The 20,605-nt window shown below is 43.8% G+C and overlaps 1 protein-coding gene across 1 annotated transcript in view; it reads right to left on the reverse strand.

Annotated features, from left to right (window-relative positions):
• The window catches only part of Cfap43 (cilia and flagella associated protein 43), a 93,802-nt gene that overhangs the window by 15,185 nt on the left and 58,012 nt on the right, over nt 1-20,605 (reverse strand). Inside the window, exons 17-28 of the mRNA XM_075974348.1 lie at nt 20,093-20,246; nt 17,872-17,958; nt 16,500-16,577; nt 14,376-14,501; nt 12,463-12,567; nt 11,400-11,516; nt 9,616-9,846; nt 7,968-8,174; nt 6,019-6,108; nt 5,688-5,768; nt 4,374-4,499; nt 565-684 (exon numbers count right to left, since the gene is read on the reverse strand). Coding sequence (XP_075830463.1) covers nt 565-684; nt 4,374-4,499; nt 5,688-5,768; nt 6,019-6,108; nt 7,968-8,174; nt 9,616-9,846; nt 11,400-11,516; nt 12,463-12,567; nt 14,376-14,501; nt 16,500-16,577; nt 17,872-17,958; nt 20,093-20,246 — 1,522 coding nt within the window. The remainder of the gene's footprint in view (nt 1-564; nt 685-4,373; nt 4,500-5,687; nt 5,769-6,018; nt 6,109-7,967; nt 8,175-9,615; nt 9,847-11,399; nt 11,517-12,462; nt 12,568-14,375; nt 14,502-16,499; nt 16,578-17,871; nt 17,959-20,092; nt 20,247-20,605) is intronic.

A 20,605-nucleotide genomic window follows, 5' to 3' on the forward strand; every position in this document is an offset into this window, starting at 1 on the left:
TTTTGACTGTTAAATGGTATCCTTTAGAGCAGAAGTGACCGTAACTCCTGAGTCCTTTGGACATTTCTTGGTAGTCTGGTCCCCCTTCATCATGTGAACAAGAAGATATTCTAAGCAAGTTTAAGAAAACTAACGGCGTTATTGAAGCATTTTTCATAAACCACATATTTCACCCCTTACCATGTACAATGATGCTTTGGCACATGCGCAGAGCTATGTAGCCGTCACTAGTCAAGTTTAAAGCATGTGTCCATTCCTAATTTATATCCATCTCCCCCAGAACCTCTCGGAAGCGCCCCCCCCCCAAACAGCTACTTTCCCTAAAGTGAGCAGGAGAGAGAGGAAGTGGAGCAGAGCCTGCCTGACTGGGGGCAGGGCAGGGAGGGGGTTGGAGAGGGACTATGGAGAGGAGGATTGGGGCAGGGCCTCAGGAGGGACTGGGGAGGGGCCCACCAGCGTGCAGGGCCTCAGCACCGGGTCAGCATGCGGGTCAGAGCCTAAGAGCGATGGATGACCCACAGGCTACTTGAAAGGACAAGATCCAGAAACGAAGCTTTCGCGTACCTGGTTGACAACCATCTCCGCCTTCACTCTTCTTTCGAAGAGTCTCTTCAAGTGCTCGTCGAAGTTCTGGGTGCTTTCTTGGATAGAGTTTTGAAGTTTCTTCAGTTCAGTTTCTAAAGACTAAACGGGAGACAACAGAATAATTAGATGTTTGTCACAACTGGTGTTTGCATTTTACCTCCTGGAAGAAGCAGAGGGAAGGCAGAGAAGTACTACCTGAACCTCAAATGCTGCGTGCTTGGAACTTTTACTTTCGTTTTTCATTTTATTTCCTTTTCTGTGTGTATTCGTGTGTGTTGTATATGCATGTGTGCATACCTGTGTGTGTGTGTGTGTGTGTGTGTGTGTATGCATGTGCCTGTATACACAGATGTGAAGGCCCGATGATAACGTTAGGTGTCCTGAGTTATCAAACTGTTTTATTCCTTTGAGACCACTAACCCTGAAGTTCACCCTTTGGGGTGGGCTGGCTGGCCAATGAGCTTTCAGGATATGCCTGTGTCCATGTCTGCCCTCCACCCCCCTCACTTCCCCTACCTGGTGCTACAGCCCTGGGGTCACAGATATGCACAGCCAGGTCTAGTTTTCTTAAAGTGAAAACTAAGAATTTGAATTCAGGGTCTCATATTTGTGTAATAAGCTCTTTAACCAGGATACGGAGCTGTCTGCCCAGCCTGATGTTTGAAAATTACATTGGAGGAAAGTAATGCTAAAGATCACTAATCAGGTAGGCCTAGTAAATCAAACTGCAGCAAATCTTTCCAGAAAACAGTTTACACATACAACATTTCACCCTAAATTTTTTCTTCCTCTCCTGTTTTTAAATACCTTGATTTTTAAATATTATACATCTTGCTTTGATATTTAAATAAAAATATTTACATGTGTGTGTTTGTGTGTGTGTATGTGTGTGTGTGTGTGTGTGTGTGTGAGAGAGAGAGAGAGAGAGAGAGAGAGAGAGAGAGAGAGAGAGAGAGAGAGAGAGAGAGAATGTATATTTGAGTGGGCAGGTGCACATGGAGGCCAGAAGAGGGTGTTGGATCCCTTGGAGCTTGTGCTCCAAGCATCGTGCATAGCCTGATGTGGGTGCTGGGATCCAAAGTCCCATCCTTATGACTGAGCACTAAACACTCTTAATCTCTTAATCTCTGAGCCATCTCCCCAGCCTTCTGGACTTGATTCTATATTACTGAAAAATTAGTTCATGGTCCAGTGTTAGGGAAGAAGATGGGGTGTGTGAACTGAAACAAGATTAGTTCTAAGTAGATCTATGTGTCCGTGTGAGAGAACCAAGTGGAGCAAAACATGGAAAACTTTTGAAAAATCCAACTGAGATTGAAGTTAACCACCGGGGGTGAATCTGTATTTTGTGTTTGTGTTTTGTTTCTGTATTCGCTGCATGAGAGCAGGTGCAGAGGAGGCAAGGGTACCTTGCTTGTTAGTTTTCTGTCAGCTTGGTACAAGCTAGAGACATCTGGGAAGAAGAAACGAATTAAGGGGTCATCACCATCACACAGCCTGTAGACAAGTGTGTGTGGGGGGGGGGCGTTTTCTTGATTAGTGACTGATGTGGGAAGGTCCAGCTGACTTCCTGGACCCACCCTGGACAAGTGGTCCTGGGTTGGACAGGAAACAGTCAGGGAGAGTCATGGAGAACAAGCCAGCAAGTCGTGTTCTTCCTCAGCTTCAGCTTCTGCTTCCAGGCTCCTGTCTTGAGCCCTGACCTCCCTTCATGCTAGGCTACAAGCTGTAAGATGAAATAAACCCTTTCTTCCGATTCAAGTTGCTTTTGGTCACTTTTGGTCATGATGTTTTATCGTGGCAGTAGAAAGCAAACCAGGACAAACAACTGCATTGAATCGAGGCTGGGGCTTCACCAGAGAGCTATCATGGCCACTCAGGGAAGTGAGGGCGAAGGCAGGAAACTGCATTAAAACATGGAGAGAACACAGCGTAAGGGTCACTGCTTGTCCTTGTGCTTTCTGTTGCTGTGATAAACACTGCGACCAAAGCAGCTTGGGGAAGAACATCAGCTTACATGTCCTGGTCACAGCCATCAGGGAGGCAAGTCATGGCAGGAACTGAAACCGGGGCTAGGCAGGGGCCATGGAGGAAGCCTTCTACCACCCGGGATCACCTGCCCAAGGGTGGAACTGACCTCAGTGGGGCTAAGCCCTCCCACATCAATCAAGAAAATGTCCTATATACACGCCCACTGGCCAATCAAGTGGAGACATTTCCTTAATTCAGGAAATCTTTGGAGTTGATCTTGTATCCTGCCACATTACTAAAGGTGTTTATCAGCTGTAGGAGTTCTTTGGTGGAGTTTTGGGGGTCGCTTATGTATACTATCATATCATCTGCAAATAACGAAAGCTTAACTTCTTCCTTTCCAATCTGAATCCCCTTGATCCCCTTATGTTGTCTTATTGCTATTGCTAGAACTTCAAGCACTATATTGAAGAGGTATGGCGAGAGTGGACAGCCTTGTCGTGTTCCTGAGTTTAGTGGGATGGCTTTGAGTTTCTCTCCATTTAATTTGATGTTAGCTGTCGGCTTGCTGTATATAGCTTTTATTATATTTAGGTATGACCCTTGTATCCCTAATCTCTCCAATACTTTTATCATAAAGGGATGTTGAATTTTGTCAAATGCTTTTTCAGCATCTAATGAAATGATCATATGGTTTTTTTCTTTCAGTTTATTTATATGATGGATTACATTGATAGATTTTCGTATGTTGAACCAGCCCTGCATCCCTGGGATGAAGCCTACTTGATCATAATGGATAATTTTTCTAATGTGTTCTTGGATTCGGTTTGCCAGTATTTTGTTGAGGATGTTTGCATCAATGTTCATGAGTGAGATTGGTCTATAATTCTCTTTCTTGGTTGTGACAAATTGACAGAGCTACTCAGAACTCCACCTTTCACTCTTTAGGCAACTACATCCCTACCTCTCCGAACCATGACTTCTTCCACGATTAGCTCTTTGGGTTCTTTTGGCTTTTAAACTTAGTTAAAAATACAAGGGAGAACTACAGCTAATAAAAATAATAGCCAAGCAAGAGATTCAAAGTTGCTGCAAAAGACAATGCCATGATAAAGCTGGTAAGTTGTGCTATCCTGTCTTGAGTGACGGTGTGGTTTTACTGCCTTCATAAAAGAATAGTATTTGCCCTGTTATGTAACACCAACATTTTGGGGGGTTCTTATGATGTAGCCCAGGTTTCTTAGACTCTCCTTGATGAGCCTGCCCTACCTTCCAAGTGCTGGGATTGTAGGAATGGACTATCATGCCCGATTACCAACAACTTTTACGTCTCTTCTACGGTGTGAGACATTTTCATGTGGGGATGTTTCTTTGTACTGGGAGACCATACAAATGGAACTACACTGCAGAGCCCTCAAATAAGACCTGAACTATGAGTCATGCTGGTTGTAGTTTTCCCTTCTCAAATCCTTTCGATGAGATTGAGACTGAATCAGCCAGAAGCACTACTGAACTCTAATGGCTGTAGCCCAAACAGAGCGAGCCCTTGTAATGTCTTGTGTGTGCTAGGTGTTCCTTAAGCATATGGGAAGAGAACAGAGGATCAAACGAACAGTAACCTGTGGGAAGTGTTGACATCAACAAGAATTTAAAAATATTATGTATTTCATTTTTTAAATGTCTCCAGCCCTCAGTTTTTTTCTGTTCCAACCTCTAAGTTCTCATGGGACTTTAAGTCAAATCATTATCCCTAAGTTCTTAAAGGCATTAGGAAAATTTGACCTAGAGAGTCTAGAGATGTTTTCTGTTCTTCTAACCTTTCTGTACTTATCTCTCTCTTCATTTAGCTCCTTGACTTTTTTCTCATACTCTTTAAATTGTTTCCTTTCTTCTTCACTCCACAAAGCATCAGATTTTATCATGAAAGCAGGTTGCGGGATCACCTGGAGGCACAAGGAAAGAGCATGTTCTCGCATATATAAGCATCAATGGAGCACTACCGTGAAAACCTCCCAGCAGAGGTGACAGTTAAAAAGGGAAACATTAAGGCGGATAACCTGAGGCTTAGACAGAAGAATGTGGGAAAGCCTTACAACCGGGTTCCTATGGTTCTGAGAGGATGGTGGTCATTTTAGGGTTGCCCAGACTCTTAAGTAACAGACTCAGATGGTGCTGGTATCTTTGTAGCTTGACCTGCAGGAAGACCTGGAATGACACGTCCCTGGTATGTTTGAACAACTAACTGTAGGTGAAGCAAGATCACTAAACACTAAGCTTACTTGTTTCTTCTTCTTCTTCTTCTTCTTCTTCTTCTTCTTCTTCTTCTTCTTCTTCTTCTTCTTCTTCTTCTTCTTCTTCCTCTTCCTCTTCCTCTTCCTCTTCTGCTGCTTCGGCTTCTTCTGCTTCTCCTCCTCCTTTTTTCCTTTTTCTTCTTCTTCGTTCCTCCTCCTCCTTCTTTTTCTTCTCCTTCTCCTCCTTCCTCTCCTCCTCCTTGTCTTCCTCATTCTTTTTTCCTTTTTCTTCCTCCTTCCTCCTTCTTCCTTCTTCCTTCTCCTTCTTCTTCTTCTTCTTTCTCCTCCTCCTTCTCCCTCCTCCTCCTTTTTTTCTCCTCCTTCTTTTCTTCCTCCTTTCTTCTTCTTCTTCTTCTTCTTCTTCTTCTTCTTCTTCTTCTTCTTCTTCTTCTTCTTCTTCTTCTTCTTCTTCTTCTTCTTCTTCTCCTCCTCCTCCTCCTCCTCCCCCCTCCTGCTCCTCCCTCCTCCTCCTTCCTCCTCCTCCTCCTCTTCTTCTTCTTCTTCTTCTTCTTCCTCCTCCTCCTCCTCCTCCTTATCCCCCTCCTTTTTCCTCCTTCTCCTTATCTTCCTCCTCCTTCTTTTTCTTTCTTCCTTTCTCCTCCTCCTCCTTCTCCTTCTCCTCCTCCTCCTTCTTTTCCTTTTCTTCCTCCTCCTTCTGGTGGTGGTGAGTGTATGTGAGAAAAGAAGGCAAATTTGTTGTTGGCATCTTTCTAGGTAACTGAATACTGAGGGTGGTAGAATTTCTAAAACTGAGTTTTACAGGAAACAAAATGATGAACTTCATTCAAGTAGCTCTTTCTATCTCATTTCATTTTCCCCAAAGATGGCCAAGTAGCTCACCATTCTCAAGATGTCTTCCTTCTTGACTTCCAGAACACCTCCCATCATGTCCATCAGGCCTCTCTGTCTTGCCTCGGAGGCCTGGGAGAGAACCAGGATCAGAGAAGGTAATTAGAATAGACAGTTAACGACAGCCAACAGTTAACGTTTGTCAGGCAGCTGCCTGCCTGCCATTACAGCGATTACATCTGGGACTTGGGAAGTGACAGAAACACGAGGAGAGAACAGAAGGACGGCAGCCGAGATCCAAATGACCTCTGGACTGTGACAATGCATGGGTGTCTCTAAGATGGAGAGAAGGTTTGGGGCACCACTGAGCAAAGCCACATACCAGCGCCTGCTGCTGTTGCTCCATTTCAAAGGCTGTGGTCATTTCTGTTTTCGATTTTTGCCATGGAGCAAGGTGTTTTTGAAATGAAATCTGAAAGAGAAAGTATAGGTTTTTTGTTTGTTTGTTTTTTTGCTAGTTTCTATAAAAATATCAAGTCATATTTTCCTTCCACATTCTGAGAAAAGTTAAAAGATATTAAAGGAGGGGGTTTGAAAGAGCATTGCAGATTTTCAACCAGTTTTCTGCTGTAGGATGAAGGTCTAAAATGAGAGCAAGGAAAAATGGGCCCTCGCTCACCTCTTACCTCTCGGGTGCTGACTCCTCTGAGGAAGAATTTTACTTAGATAAAGGCAGAATGGTGGGAATTAGAAGAATCACATAACTCATACTCAAAAAAATAGAGGTCCTAAAGTTAAGAGCCTGGGGCGGTAAAGGAGCCCTGAGCCAGAATGTGCAGTCAGAATAGGAAGCTCACTAGACAAGGAGGAGGTGAGAGAAAAGCTCTGTGGGCTTTACTGGCATTACTGATGTGAGCAGCCTGTGCGTGGCCCAGGCAGAGCAAGGGCATCGCAGATCTGGCAGACAACTGTTCTCCCGAGTGTAGAATGGCTTAGAGCTAACATCAAGCAGAGCTGGGGATTCACTAACATTGCAAAAGTGATTGTCAGGACAGGGGCCTTAGAGGGCGGCAGGGTGAGGTCTCAGGATGTACAGCAATAGGCAAGGAAAACGACCACACAGGTGGAGGGGAAGAGACTGTCCTCTGAAGCATGGCCACGGACAGTGTTCAGATCTCAGCTCTTACTCATCACCTGGGAGACTATGCTCAAGCTGCTTCTCTGTGCCTCGCTTTCCCCATCTGTGAAATGGGATCAAGCTTGTCTAATCGCACATGCATCCCAGTCTTGCTGGGGCCCTTAGAATGGTACCCAATGTCTAACATAGATCACAAAGAGTGTCACTTCTACCCATGATTATCTTTCATTCTCCAAATAATTTCAGTTTATTTCATATGAGCCAGAGATTTCCTTTGTGTATTTCCTCTGTATTTTTAATTCTAAAAAGATGGATATGTAGTCCTTTCTAAGCACTTTGGCTTTTTATTTTCAACTGCTTCTGTGGACATTGGAGACCATCCATCCATCATCCATCCATCCATCCATCCATCATCCATCCATCCACCCATCCATCCATCCATCCATCCATCCACCCATCATCCATCCACCCATCATCCATCCATCATCCATCCATCCATCATCCATCCATCCATCCATCATCCATCCATCCACCCACCCATCCATCCATCCACCCATCATCCATCCATCCATCATCCATCCATCCATCCATCCATCATCCATCCATCCACCCACCCATCCATCCATCCATCCATCCACCCATCATCCATCCATAATCCATCCATCCATCATCCATCCATCATCCATCCATCCATCCATCCATCCATCCATCCATCCATCCATCCATCCCGTCTCCCTGAGGCCTATATTGCTCCAAATGACCTTGAAAATTACCCGCACTCCATCCGCTTCAATGGCCTGTTGGGGTTCTACTTCTAGTACCTGTACCCAAGGAGCTCCTTTTCAGGCATACATGGCATTGGAACTAGAGTCTCACTGAGATGAACTGTCCTCTCTAGTAGAAGAGACGTAAAGTGGAATTGCCATAGGAGGTTAACTGCACAGAGACATGAGCTGAAGCTGAAGACAGTCTTCTGGACACCCCACAACGTCCCAGCCTTGGACTCCTGCTCTCTCTAGGTTTGATGTTTAGATCGTCCCTGGATCCATGGGATTCCTCTCTATTGCTGTCCTCTGTAACTAAGTGCTGTCTAGCACAGCTGCTTCTAAAACTAGTGCAGACAAGAGGATGGACAAACCAGAGCTAGTAAGATCTCCTAAGACACGGGAAGGGATAAGATGGCTGGCCTGTACCTCATCATCTTCCACAACAAGGGCTCTTTCTGGCTTCTCACAGTCTTCAAACACTGGTTGCCAGACCTTTTCTTCCAGTTCCAGGTCTGTAATAATTTCTTCAATTCTAACATTCCTTTCTTTCACGCGTGCAATTTCAATCTCTTTTTGTTTATAGGCGGCATCAAATTCGCTGTTGAAAGCCTTTTTTACATTGTAAATGATATCCTGAAATATCAATAGGTTACTGAAGACGCATCATGTCTTATGTCTTTTCTGGTAACACAATCCCATATACAACTCTAAGATCATTCCAGAAAATATCATTTAGGAAGGTCAAAATTGTCTTCCCAGACTGGTATTTACAGCAAGTCATTTCTAGGTTTAATAATATACAGGGGTAGCTAGCTGGGTTTGGATTAAGGTCGCAGCAATATTTACACCCTAACAGCCTCCTTCCTAAGATGTGAGCTGTAATTCAACATGTAGGTCTGCTGGAAAGTACCAACGGGTGCTTGGAAGCTTATTGGACAGTTCTATTTTTTTTGCATGTCCTTAAAAATCTACTATAAAAAATTTAAAGCAATATACAAAACTCAGCACCTCTTCCTTGGAAATCTGATGGAGGAGATGCGGAGAAAAGAAGCAATGGTGTTTGGAGAGTCTTGCAGAGAAGGACCACTGTATGCTTCCTTTATAGAGTTAAGTCATTCTCAAGTAGAAGGGAGAAGATGAATAAGCCAACTAGGTCAGCCAATAGCTATGGGAATCCAAGTGGATCGCCCCAACTCAACCCAAGTGCTTAAGGTTCAACTCAAAGTGGCAACTCTAATTCAAACTCAGGTTTATGTTAAGTCAAAGTCTGGTCCATCAGTTTCTCCCACTAAAGATGAAATCATGAAAGTAGGCTGGGCATGATTTTAACACCTAGGACTATAGGTATTTGGGGCTCAGATGACCTCCTTAAAGATAGACAGCAACCGAAAGAGGGGTGATTAAGCAGTTCTGTGTATAAATAAACAGATATGCCATGGGTAGAAGGAGGAGAAGAGAATGGGAAGCAAGGGCTGAGCCCCATGTAAAGGGGGACAGAAACTGGAGACACAGCTGAAGAACTTTGGAGAGTGGGAATAGCTAATGGAATTTCAAATGACTTACAACCTTAGTTATTGATTTAAACAGGATATTCACTAGAGACTTCTTGTTCTAGGTGTATTCTGAGACTGTTTCCTTTGGCAGAAGTCAAGGAGTGGGAGCTAGCAGCCAGAGGAAACTCATACTTATTTTAAGGTCATTGTATTTCTCTGTGTTAAGTAGACAGATCACATCCTGATTTTACAAGATCCAGAGTGATGCATGGGTTACCGGGCACGTGGAATTAAAGCGTTTCTTTGAGTCAACTAAAGTTCTAATAAGAATGTCTGTTGTGTCTGCTAAGGAAAAGCATTCCCTAGAAACCTTGGCATCGTCAAACCCAATTTGAATGGGTGGGAGTATCTTTTGCATACAAGCTCTGCCTATAAGACATGAAAACTAGTCATCTGTGTATTTCTCAAAGGTTATAGAGGTATTACTTGACTACTGCAATGTTTCTATGTGAGCCCTTGAAAGGAACATTGTGGGGGAAATGTCAGAGTTTTTTTTTAATAAAAAAAAGAAAGCCACTCACTTTTAGTAATATAATTTGGTTGATTTTCTCCTCTCTGGAATGAAGTTCCAATTGACTTGTCAACAGAGACGTATCTGCCCCAAAATCAGTACTCAAACTACCAAGCATGTAGTTGGGCAGGCTGGTGTCTTTTATTACATTTTCTTCATCTTCTTCTTCTTCTTCATCCTCGTCATGATGCGTTTTAAGCATAGTGGCCGAAGACTGGACTTCTACAATTTCCTTCCGTAGCTAAGCATAGGGAAGAGATGACATGGAGTTCGTGCAATCAGAATTCCACCAAGGGCAAGTTTTAGGTGATTTAATTATTTCAACAATCAGTGTAAGAGCTTAAATTGTCTTGCCAACAATTTGGCTCAATAGGATGGATGCTGAGATGGCTACAGAAGAGAATAAAGCTTCAGAAACTGACTCACTGTAAATCAAAAGAATAAAAGCCACCCTTGCTAGTCCATAGTATTTACGTTTCTGTGTCAGGATGATACCTTCTTGTAAATATTCTGAGTTTCTCTTGGTACTTAAATCAGAGAAAAAAAAACTTCTCATATTTTATCAAGGAACTTGTTCACATGGGATTAGAGAGTGTAAGTTGATTTAAGTATGCCTTCATTTTATGTTTCAGAAAAAGAGGGGGTACAAAGTTCTGGCCAAAACTAAGTTATGCCACAGGGACACTTTTTACTGCTTTGATGGAGACTGTTGTTTAGAAATTGTAGCTGGGATTGCTTTAGGGAATCATAAATTTCATCAACATAGATTCAGTTTCATCTTTGGTCAATGACCATAAAGCATGGTCCCTAATGTGAGGGAGGACAAAGAAGGGATTGTAGATCCAGACAGCCTCTGAGCAGGATGTGAGAAGCGCCCAAGGTACAGCTTTAAAAATCAAATTCTCATATTCAAAGACTAATCAACATATAGGCTACAGACTCCTTTTTTACTATTTGGATATAGGATTATATATTTATGAGGATACAGCCTATAAATTAACTAGGAATGTAAATGTACAATATATATAAACTTAATATTAAATTAATCTCAGCACAACTCCACATGATGGGGACTGTCCTAGCTAGGGCTTCTTTCTTTCTTTCTTTCTTTCTTTCTTTCTTTCTTTCTTTCTTTCTTTCTCTCTCTCTCTCTCTTTCTCTCTCTCTTTCTTTCTTTCTTTCTTTCTTTCTTTCTTTCTTTCTTTCTTTCTTTCTCTTGTTTTGGTTTTTCAAGACAGGGATTCTCTGTAGCTTTGGAGACTGTCCTGAAACTAGCCCTTGCAGACCAGACTGGCCTTGAACTCACAAAGATTCGCCTGCCTCTGCTTCCTGAGTGCTGGGATTAAAGGTGTGTGCCACCACCGCCCAGCTCTAGCTAGGGTTTCCATTGCTGTGATAAAACACCATGACAAAAGCAACCTGAGGAGGAAAGGGTTGATTTGGCTCACACTTCCACATTACTGTTCATCACTGAAGGAAGCAAAGACAAGAACTCAAGCAGGGCAGGGACATGGAGGCAGGAGCGGACGCAGAGGCCACAGAGCAATGCTGCTTACTAGCCTGCTCAGCCTGCTTTCTTATAGAATCTCAGGCCACCAGCCCAGGAATGGCACCACCCTCTGTGGGCTGTGCTTTCCCACATCAATTGCTAATTAAGACAATGTTCTACAGCGGGTTCTTATGGAGGCAATTTCTCAGCTGAGGTTCCTTCAATTCTGAAGAGCCTAGCCAGCGCGGGGACCCTAAATAAATTACATCATGTATGTAAATACACCCCCATGTTTGAAGTGGTACCTTAAGACACTCTGCCTCGGTCTTCTTTTGCTGCAGAACTCTGTTCAACTGCTGCAGCTCTTCTTCTGTACGCGCTTTCATGGGGAAGTTCTCAACCACATAGGGGATATGGAAGCACTCGGGTGGAAACCAAGATGGATCAAGTTCATTTCTACTATACTTGTGGGCATCAGGGGGGCATAGGGGATGTTTCCTTTCATTAAAATCAATCCAGAGGTTATTACACAGTGAGAGGAGCTGACCCCGGGACCTTTAGAATGAAGCGGTTGTAGCGCTCTTCTTATGGGCATGACTTTTGCATAAAACAGCATGCTTTTGTGAAGGGATTCGTTCTACAGCAATGATTCTCAAGACCAACTTTCCCCACATCCTCCTCTCCTGGATACACTGGGAGTGTCTCAAGACCTTTTCTATTGCTACTTTAGTAGTCTGAAGGTGTCCTTGTTAGTAGATAGAGGCCAAGGAGGGTGTAAAACATCTGTCAGGACATAGGGCAGCTCTGGCAAAAGAATTGTCTGCCTCCACCCATGCCGCTCACGCTACCCAGTTCCATACGTGTGTGGTGGCTTTATCACACACGTGGGGATAGGAAGGGAAAGGCATATTTGAAAGAGGGAAAAGGTGCTGTAGTACCTATTTAAGGACATGCGCATAGAGCGAGATGCTTGATTACCCAATGTGATTAAAAGAACAGCCATTTAGAACACGCCACGGTAAGCAGAGGCATGAATGCAGACAGTGTCTTGTCTGCCTTTTAATCTGTGTAGAGCATGGTTAGATAGCCTTTTGGGGTGGCAGGCACTAAGAGAAGGGTGCGGGGCAACACGGGACAGAGGAAAAGGTACTAAGGGGAACCTGGAAGTGCACCGTCTTCGAAGCGCATGAGACTGAGCAGAGGGGAGAATGAATCAAAGGAAGGTGTGAGAACTGGTGGAATCCGTCACGGACGGTGCCAGGGCCACAGAATGCTCTGTTGTGTGGATTTCCTTTACTATGTGATGGGATGTTTTAATGAGAGTTCTCATCAGCTGGGATTCTGTGCTCGGGGTCACGTGTGCATTACCTTCAGAGCTCGGCCCCTCACAGCCATGGAATTCCAGCACTCCTCGCGGATGAGCTCAGTTAAATAGCTCTTGGCCAAGTTATGCATCTCCACATCTTTTCTTATCTTAAAGTAAGGGAAAGATCAAAGTGAGAATATAGCTGCGTAGGAAAAAAATATGTTATCACCAGCTCGCTAGCTAGCCAGAGCTGCCCAGTTAGTGGGAGTGTTTTTACAGGAGTTCCCACAGCTGCCCTACACTGTGGTGAACTTCTGGGCCACGCAGTCCTAGTCCCAAGGCTTGGGTCAAGGCTTAGATTCCCTGCCTCGAAGACTGCTGGGTCAATACGAAGGCCTGTAAGGGAGGCCAGGTGACAACCATGAACAAAAGGGGCTGTGTAGACAGACACGCACTAGGGGTAACGAAAGCGGAATGACTGACCCAGACAGACCTGCGGAAGTCAAGTGCGTGTCTTCCTGGGTTCTCTCTGTACAGACACATGCACATGCGTACATGCACATGTATATAGTGCACGCTAGAGGACAACGTCAAGTGTCCCCCCTCAGAACATCATGTTTGAGACAGGATCGCTCACCGTCCCAGGGCTCTCCATGTAGGCTAGGTAGCTGGTTTGTTGAGTTTCAGGAACTTCCTCATCTCAGCCTCCCCAGTTCCAGGACTACAGAGAGAGGGAGCTACACCCAACTTTGTTTTTTTTTTTAAGTCTTTCCAGTTCCCTCTCCCTGTTTTATCAAAAGACTGAAACCTGTATTTTCATATAATGCAACAGGATATTCAATGCTAGCTTCATTCTTGTCTGCACATATGAAGGACCAGTTCGTGGCCTGTGTCTGAAAATTTTTACTTAATTCCTCTTTTATTTATGTTTACAATAAAATAATATCCACTTATCTAGGGAACTGGATTATTTACTTTTTAAAAATTTATAAGCATACATGTAGCTTCAATTGGCTTTATTTGCTGATATCCCATAATAGATAAGCAATTAAGTGTCCCTGTTTAAGAGTCTGACCAAAAACACAGTATGAAAGTGAACCACAGCAGTTCTTGTTCCTCAGACTCTTGTCTACCAACTTCCTTGTGTTTCACTCTGGTGGCAGGATTATTTACAAACTGGTTAAAAATAATCTCTCATGTAGTGACATTTTATTTGTACTTCATTAAATGAAGCTTGCCCGAAGATCAGAGTGCAGAGCTAAGCCACTAGAGGCCAGGCAGTGGTAGCACACACCTTTAATCCCAGGACTCAGGAGACAGAGGCAGGCGGATCTCTGCGAGTTCAAGGCCACTCTGGGCTACACAAGGTTGACCCAGAAACAGATCCAGGTGTTGCTGGCTCACACCTTTAACCCCAGTGTTTGGGAATCACACATCTTTAAACGGAGCGCTATGGAGGTGGAGATAGGAGTGTTATGGCTGGGCAGAGAGAGGAATATAAAGGCTAAGAGATAGGAACTCACTGGAGTGTGGAGTCTGAGGTTTGGTGGAGACACAGTGCAGCCTCGGCAGCCTGAGGATCGCCCCTTTGATCTGAGCATTGGTAAAGGTAAAAAGGTCTCTCTAGTGGCGTACAGCTCTGCTTTTCTGACCTTCAGCTTTAGCCCCTGTATCTGACCCTGGGTTTTTATCATTCATGCTACACTGACTGGAGCCCTAGGGTCATTGAGACCCCTGACTTGGGGGTTCCTCTTCTTCTCTCAAGGACTCATATTTTACACTCAGATGTGCTACCAGTTAGGTGGGTTTATGGTGCCAGGTGTTAGTGATTCTCTTCAGGAGTTAAATCTAGGGTTGGTATTTCTTCCAAAGACCAGAGTGTTGGGAGAGTTACATGGGAAGAGCCTTTCTCGGCATCACTCTGTTTTACGTCTCTCACGTCCCCCTTGGGGACTTCAGGGAGGCCCTTTCATACCTTTGCCACCTCCTCCTCGCTCTCATCGTGAAGCCTCTCCAGCTCCTCAAGGTCCAGGCAGAATTCCTGTTCCTCTAACTGTGCAATTGGTTCCACTTTTTCGTTTTCTTCCATCATGCCCATAATCTGAAGTTTGAAATACGAAGGTGTGTTGGTGGGTAAAGAGTGGACCACTAGAGCAGGTGGTGTGCTCTCTGGACATACTGTGAGATTAGGAATTCCACTAGAGCAGGTGGTGTGCTCTCTGGACATACTGTGAGATAGAGAATTCCACTAGAGCAGGTGGTGTGCTCTCTGGACATACTGTGAGATAAGGAATTCCACTAGAGCAGGTGGTGTGCTCTCTGGACATACTGTGAGATAGAGAATTCCACTAGAGCAGGTGGTGTGCTCTCTGGACATACTGTGAGATAAGGAATTCCACTAGAGCAGGTGGTGTGCTCTCTGGACATACTGTGAGATAGAGAATTCCACTAGAGCAGGTGGTGTGCTCTCTGGACATACTGTGAGATAGAGAATTCCACTACAGCAGGTGGTGTGCTCTCTGGACATACTGTGAGATAAGGAATTCCACTAGAGCAGGTGGTGTGCTCTCTGGACATACTGTGAGATAAGGAATTCCACTAGAGCAGGTGGTGTGCTCTCTGGACATACTGTGAGATAGAGAATTCCACTAGAGCAGGTGGTGTGCTCTCTGGACATACTGTGAGATAGAGAATTCCACTAGAGCAGGTGGTGTGCTCTCTGGACATACTGTGAGATAGAGAATTCCACTACAGCAGGTGGTGTGCTCTCTGGACATACTGTGAGATAGAGAATTCCACTAGAGCAGGTGGTGTGCTCTCTGGACATACTGTGAGATAAGGAATTCCACTAGAGCAGGTGGTGTGCTCTCTGGACATACTGTGAGATAGAGAATTCCACTAGAGCAGGTGGTGTGCTCTCTGGACATACTGTGAGATAGAGAATTCCACTAGAGCAGGTGGTGTGCTCTCTGGACATACTGTGAGATAAGGAATTCCACTAGAGCAGGTGGTGTGCTCTCTGGACATACTGTGAGATAAGGAATTCCACTAGAGCAGGTGGTGTGCTCTCTGGACATACTGTGAGATAGAGAATTCCACTAGAGCAGGTGGTGTGCTCTCTGGACATACTGTGAGATAGAGAATTCCACTAGAGCAGGTGGTGTGCTCTCTGGACATACTGTGAGATAAGGAATTCCACTAGAGCAGGTGGTGTGCTCTCTGGACATACTGTGAGATAGAGAATTCCACTAGAGCAGGTGGTGTGCTCTCTGGACATACTGTGAGATAGAGAATTCCACTACAGCAGGTGGTGTGCTCTCTGGACATACTGTGAGATTAGGAATTCCATTCTAGGCTTATTGTGGCTATCAAAGTTTTAGGAATGTTATATAGAAATCCATTCATCTAATGACAAACAGCAGCTTGTCTCTGCGCTGGAGTGGATTCCCTGAGGAGACAGATCTCTGGGCAGGAAGGTCAGGAAGTTCGTTGCTTCTGGAGAGGGTTATAGAGAGTTATGTTGGTTAGGCTAATTAAGGTAGGAATAGAGAGTTATGTTGGTTAGGCTAATTAAGGTAGGAATAGAGAGTTATGTTGGTTAGGCTAATTAAGGTACGAATAGAGAGTTATGTTGGTTAAGCTAATTAAGGTAGGAATAGAGAGTTATGTTGGTTAGGCTAATTAAGGTAGGAAGATTCTTGGAGAAAGTGAGTGGCTCCGTTCTCAGGAACGCATACGTAAACATGTCAAGAAACGGTAGAAGGAGGCCGTTTGGAAAGACGGAGGCACACAACAGAAAGGTTGGGAAAGCACAAGAGCCATGGTGAAGGGCAGTAGGGCAGAGGCCGCTTTTAAAGGAAAAGAAGTCAGTGTATAACTTTGAAGAAAATAGGTATTAAAATACAACGTAAGATGGGGCACTTGGGGGAAGCAGAGGGAGAACACACTGTTTATTTAACACTGAAGTGTGATATAGCTAAGTTTTGACCCTGTTCGAATACCCTGGAAACCTCCTCATACGGTGTGAAACAAAATAAGATGAAAATGTAATTTTTGATGGAAGGCTGGTGCATTCCAGTGCATGCAGCCATGCACTTACAGTTCGAGAAAGCTCCTTGATTCCTCTTTTGATCTCTTTTCTTTTCTGTGAGAACAGTCTGACCTCGTTTTTGATGGCCTGAAATGGAGCAAGCACCTCACTTAGTAAGGCGGGAGAAGATGACGGGAGAATGAGGAGTTACTCTGATAGATACATAGGCAGCATTTCTTTAAAAGGGAAATAGAACAATTGGCAAAGACTATAAAATATACAGGGGTGGGGCATGGCTCACCCAGAAAAGATTTGCCACACGATTGAGAGCACCCAAGTTTGGATCCCCAGAAACACACATAAATGGCAGGTGTGTGCGGCAGCCCGCCTGTAATTCCAGGCTCAGAAGGTGAGTCCCTAGAGCAAGCTGGACAGCAACACTAAGCATATTGGTAAGCTCTGAGTTTGACTGAGTCCCTGCTCCAGTGAGCAAGGTGGAAGAGTGGTGGAGACTATCCCCGACAACCACACGGACAAACATATGCACATGAGCCAGCACGCATGCATGCTCACACGCACACGAGCCAACACGTGAATATGCACTCAAGAAAGAAAAAAAGCAAACTATGAAATCATATCCCTGTGATACTTGCTTAAATCTAGTGGTTTGAAAATGACCACCGAGACACATCAAACTGATGTCAATCATACGAATTGAAAATAAGTAGTGATAAGCAAATAGTGAACAACCGACAAAGGAGCACTAGCCTAAGGTGCCCCTTGGCCTGAACCTGAGCGAGACTGGGTCCAGACTTCACCTTCAGCCTGGTGCTCACTTTACAATGTCCTCAGCCAGAGTAGCCTTTCAGTTTCCAGCCCACCCTTTTAAGACATTCCTCAGAACACAAACATGGAATCTCACGGGTCCTCCTTGGTTTTGGCTTTCCTGGATACTTTTGTTGGGTTTCTGGTTAAATATATATATATATATATATATATATATATATATATATATATATATATATTCCATTTGGTTTTTCGAGACAGGGTTTCTCTGTGTAGCCCTGGCCATCCTGGAACTCGCTCTGGCTTAGGTGTGTATTTGCTTTTAGGAAAGTCATTTGTACAATGCAATGTACTGCAAGCAGTGTCTCACATAACATTCTAACTCTCCCCCTAGGTTTCCATAGAAACAGAATGCAGTGGGCACATCACAGAGTATTATTTCAAACCTGTTTCGTGTTTTATAAATATCTTCTCATGGGCTGAGTATGGTAGTGCATACCTTTAGTCCCAGCACTCAGGAGGCAGAGGTAGGTGGATCTCTTGAGTTTGAGGCTATCCTGGTCTATGGAGCAAGTTCCAGAACAATCAGATTGATAAAGAGAAACCATGTCTCAAACAAACAAACAAACAAACAAGCAAGCAAACAAACAAATACCTCTTTACTTTTTTGTTGGATCCAAGAAATTTTCTTGTCAGAATGGATAGCTAATTCCTCTTGTGATGAGTCCAAGCTCAGCTTTCTCTAAGAGAAATTGGAAGGAGACAGAAAGGTCTCACAAAGTGTCAAGTTCTTTTCTCACCCCACTTCACTGAACCCCATTTGCACTTGTCTCACTTAAAAAAAAACACAGACACATGCCTGCCTAGATGCTTTAATCCTCACACCTCTGTCCCAAGAAAATAAAGATGTTTTAAAGACTGATTGTTGTGGAAATTACTTTGACTATGTAAAGATATGTTTCATTTGTTCATGCTGCATTTGTTTAATGATGTAAGGATTGCATTTGTTTCACCTTGTCTGCCTAAGGCATCTGATTGGCCTAATAAAAAGCTAAACGACCAATAGATAGGCAGGAGAAAGGATAGGTGGGGCTAGTGGGCAGAGAGAATAAATAGAAGGAGGAATCTAAGATGGAGAAGAAGAGAGAAGAGAATGGGAAGAATGAGGGGGATGTGCCTTGCTGTGGGATAATGCTCTAGTACCCTGTAAAGATTTGTCACTTGTATTGGTTTAATAAAACGCTGACAGGCCAGTAGCCAGGCAGGAAGTAATAGGCAGGGCAACCAGACTAGGAGAATTCTGGGAAAAGGAAAGGCTCTGTCTGCAGTCACCAGCCAGATGCAGAGGAAGCAAGATGAGAATGCTTCACTGAGTAAGGTATCAAGCCACGTGGCTAAACATAGATAAGAATGATGGGCTAATTTAAGTTGTAAAAGCTAGTTAATAATAATCCTGAGCTAATAGGTCAACCAGTTTATAATCAATAAAAGCCTCTGTGTGTTTTGTTAGGACTGAATAGCTGCAGGACTGGGAGGCACAGAACTCTGTCAACAGCTACCAACCAGCCAGACAGAGATATCAGGAGAGATATACAGAAGGAAGAGTCCTGAGGCAAAAGGTAGAGAAAGAGAAACAGGTTTATTTACGTTAAAAAAGCTAGCCAGAAATGAGCCTGGGCTAGCCTGAGCATTCATAACTAATAATAAGTCTTTGTGTCATGATTTGCTGGTTTCTACACATCATATACCAAGCAACTTGTCCCCCTGTCCTGAGTTCTCTTGCCCCTCCTCTTTCTTATGGAGAGGCTAGTCCAGCGAACATTGTTTCCAGACCCTTCTTATTCTACTTGTCCACTAATCATCTGCTTGTGTGCTTATGTTTCCATCTCTCTGAGCTCCAGCAGCCCCATGGGAATATCAGAAAAAAAAAGTCTTCGCCATCATGGTGGTGTCTGTCTTACGTCAACACTTTGTAGGCACCCAATCGTTATTTGTTGAACCCCTTTCTGCTCTGTTGTGATAGTTTTTCTTTTGTGGTGGGTTCATATATAAAAATGTAATAGGCAGAGGCAGGCCAATCTCTGAGTTTGAGGCTAGCCTGCTATATAAGCGGGTTCCATGACAGTCAATGCTATACAATGAGACTTTGTCTTAGAAATAAAGACAAAACAAGACAAAAACCAACCAACCCATAACTGGCAATGAAAGTGTACAAACCCCAAGCAATGCCCATTGCTTCAGAATGCCCAATCAGACTATGTGAAGGTATAGCAAGGTGTACAGAGTTTGAGAGCAGACAACTATTTCAGGGGCTTCCTTAAGCTAGCTATATGATATTTTTATGTGAGCTCATCACAATAAAGTGATTTTTACTTAATTTGAAAAAGTATTTGTTGAAAAATAAAATAAATATTTCTAGACAGACCCTTCTTAAATTATGAATATGATATGAAGTAGAGAGAGACTGCTTTGACCAAACACCAATATTGGTTAAAAATTTTTTTTTGAGGAAGCCCAGATCTTATAGTTTAAGTGAAATTTGAGATATAATATTTGTGATCCTTTTAAGAAAAGATGAGTTTTCTAACAGATGTAGCTTATATTCTAGTTGAAAAAACACTGGGTAAGAAGAAATAGTATGCCAGGTGGTAGTGGCACACACCTTTAATCCCAGCACTCAGGAGGCAGAGGCAGGCAGATCTCTGCGAGTTCGAGGCCAGCCAGGTTTACAGAGTGAGTTCCAGGACAGCTAGTCCTGTTCTGTTACACAGAGAAACCTTGTCTTAAACAAACAAACAAGCAAAAAAAAAAAAAAAAAACAACAACCCTGAAAACTTCCATCTTATCTGTAAAGAGAGAGAAAGTGAGCTAGCTACACTGGATTCTGTTGGCTCCTCTTCTTGCTTCACATCTTGGGAAACTCCTGATGTGACTAAATATTCATTTTCTTTTTCCACCGTTTTGCTCAGACTGGCTATTAGTTGTTGGTAGTGTTCAATGATCTCATTTGCTAAGTTTGCTCCAAGCCGCCTAAGGAGAGAGAGAGAGAGAGAGAGAGAGAGAGAGAGAGAGAAAGAGAGAGAGAGAGAGAAAACACAGATTCATACAATCAGTTTAAGATCATCACACTTAGCAGTGTTCTTCCCAGACAACTACAGAGAAACCTGGGGAGTTCTCCACGGTGACCTTCAGTCACTGGACCTCCATTTCTCAGAAGAGGATCCTTTCGTGGACCTGACCCTTCTTGGGTGGTCTCCCCTTATGTTGTCCTGTACCTTCACCCAAAATAGCCTTTGGCCACCACACAGAAGAGCCACTGCTGTAACGGGGCCCCCAGAATGCACCAGGATTCATCATATACATGATCTCATTATTTGATTTGACCCTCA

This window comes from Microtus pennsylvanicus, chromosome 5 (assembly GCF_037038515.1).
Source record: "Microtus pennsylvanicus isolate mMicPen1 chromosome 5, mMicPen1.hap1, whole genome shotgun sequence".
Classification (NCBI taxonomy): domain Eukaryota; kingdom Metazoa; phylum Chordata; class Mammalia; order Rodentia; family Cricetidae; genus Microtus; species Microtus pennsylvanicus.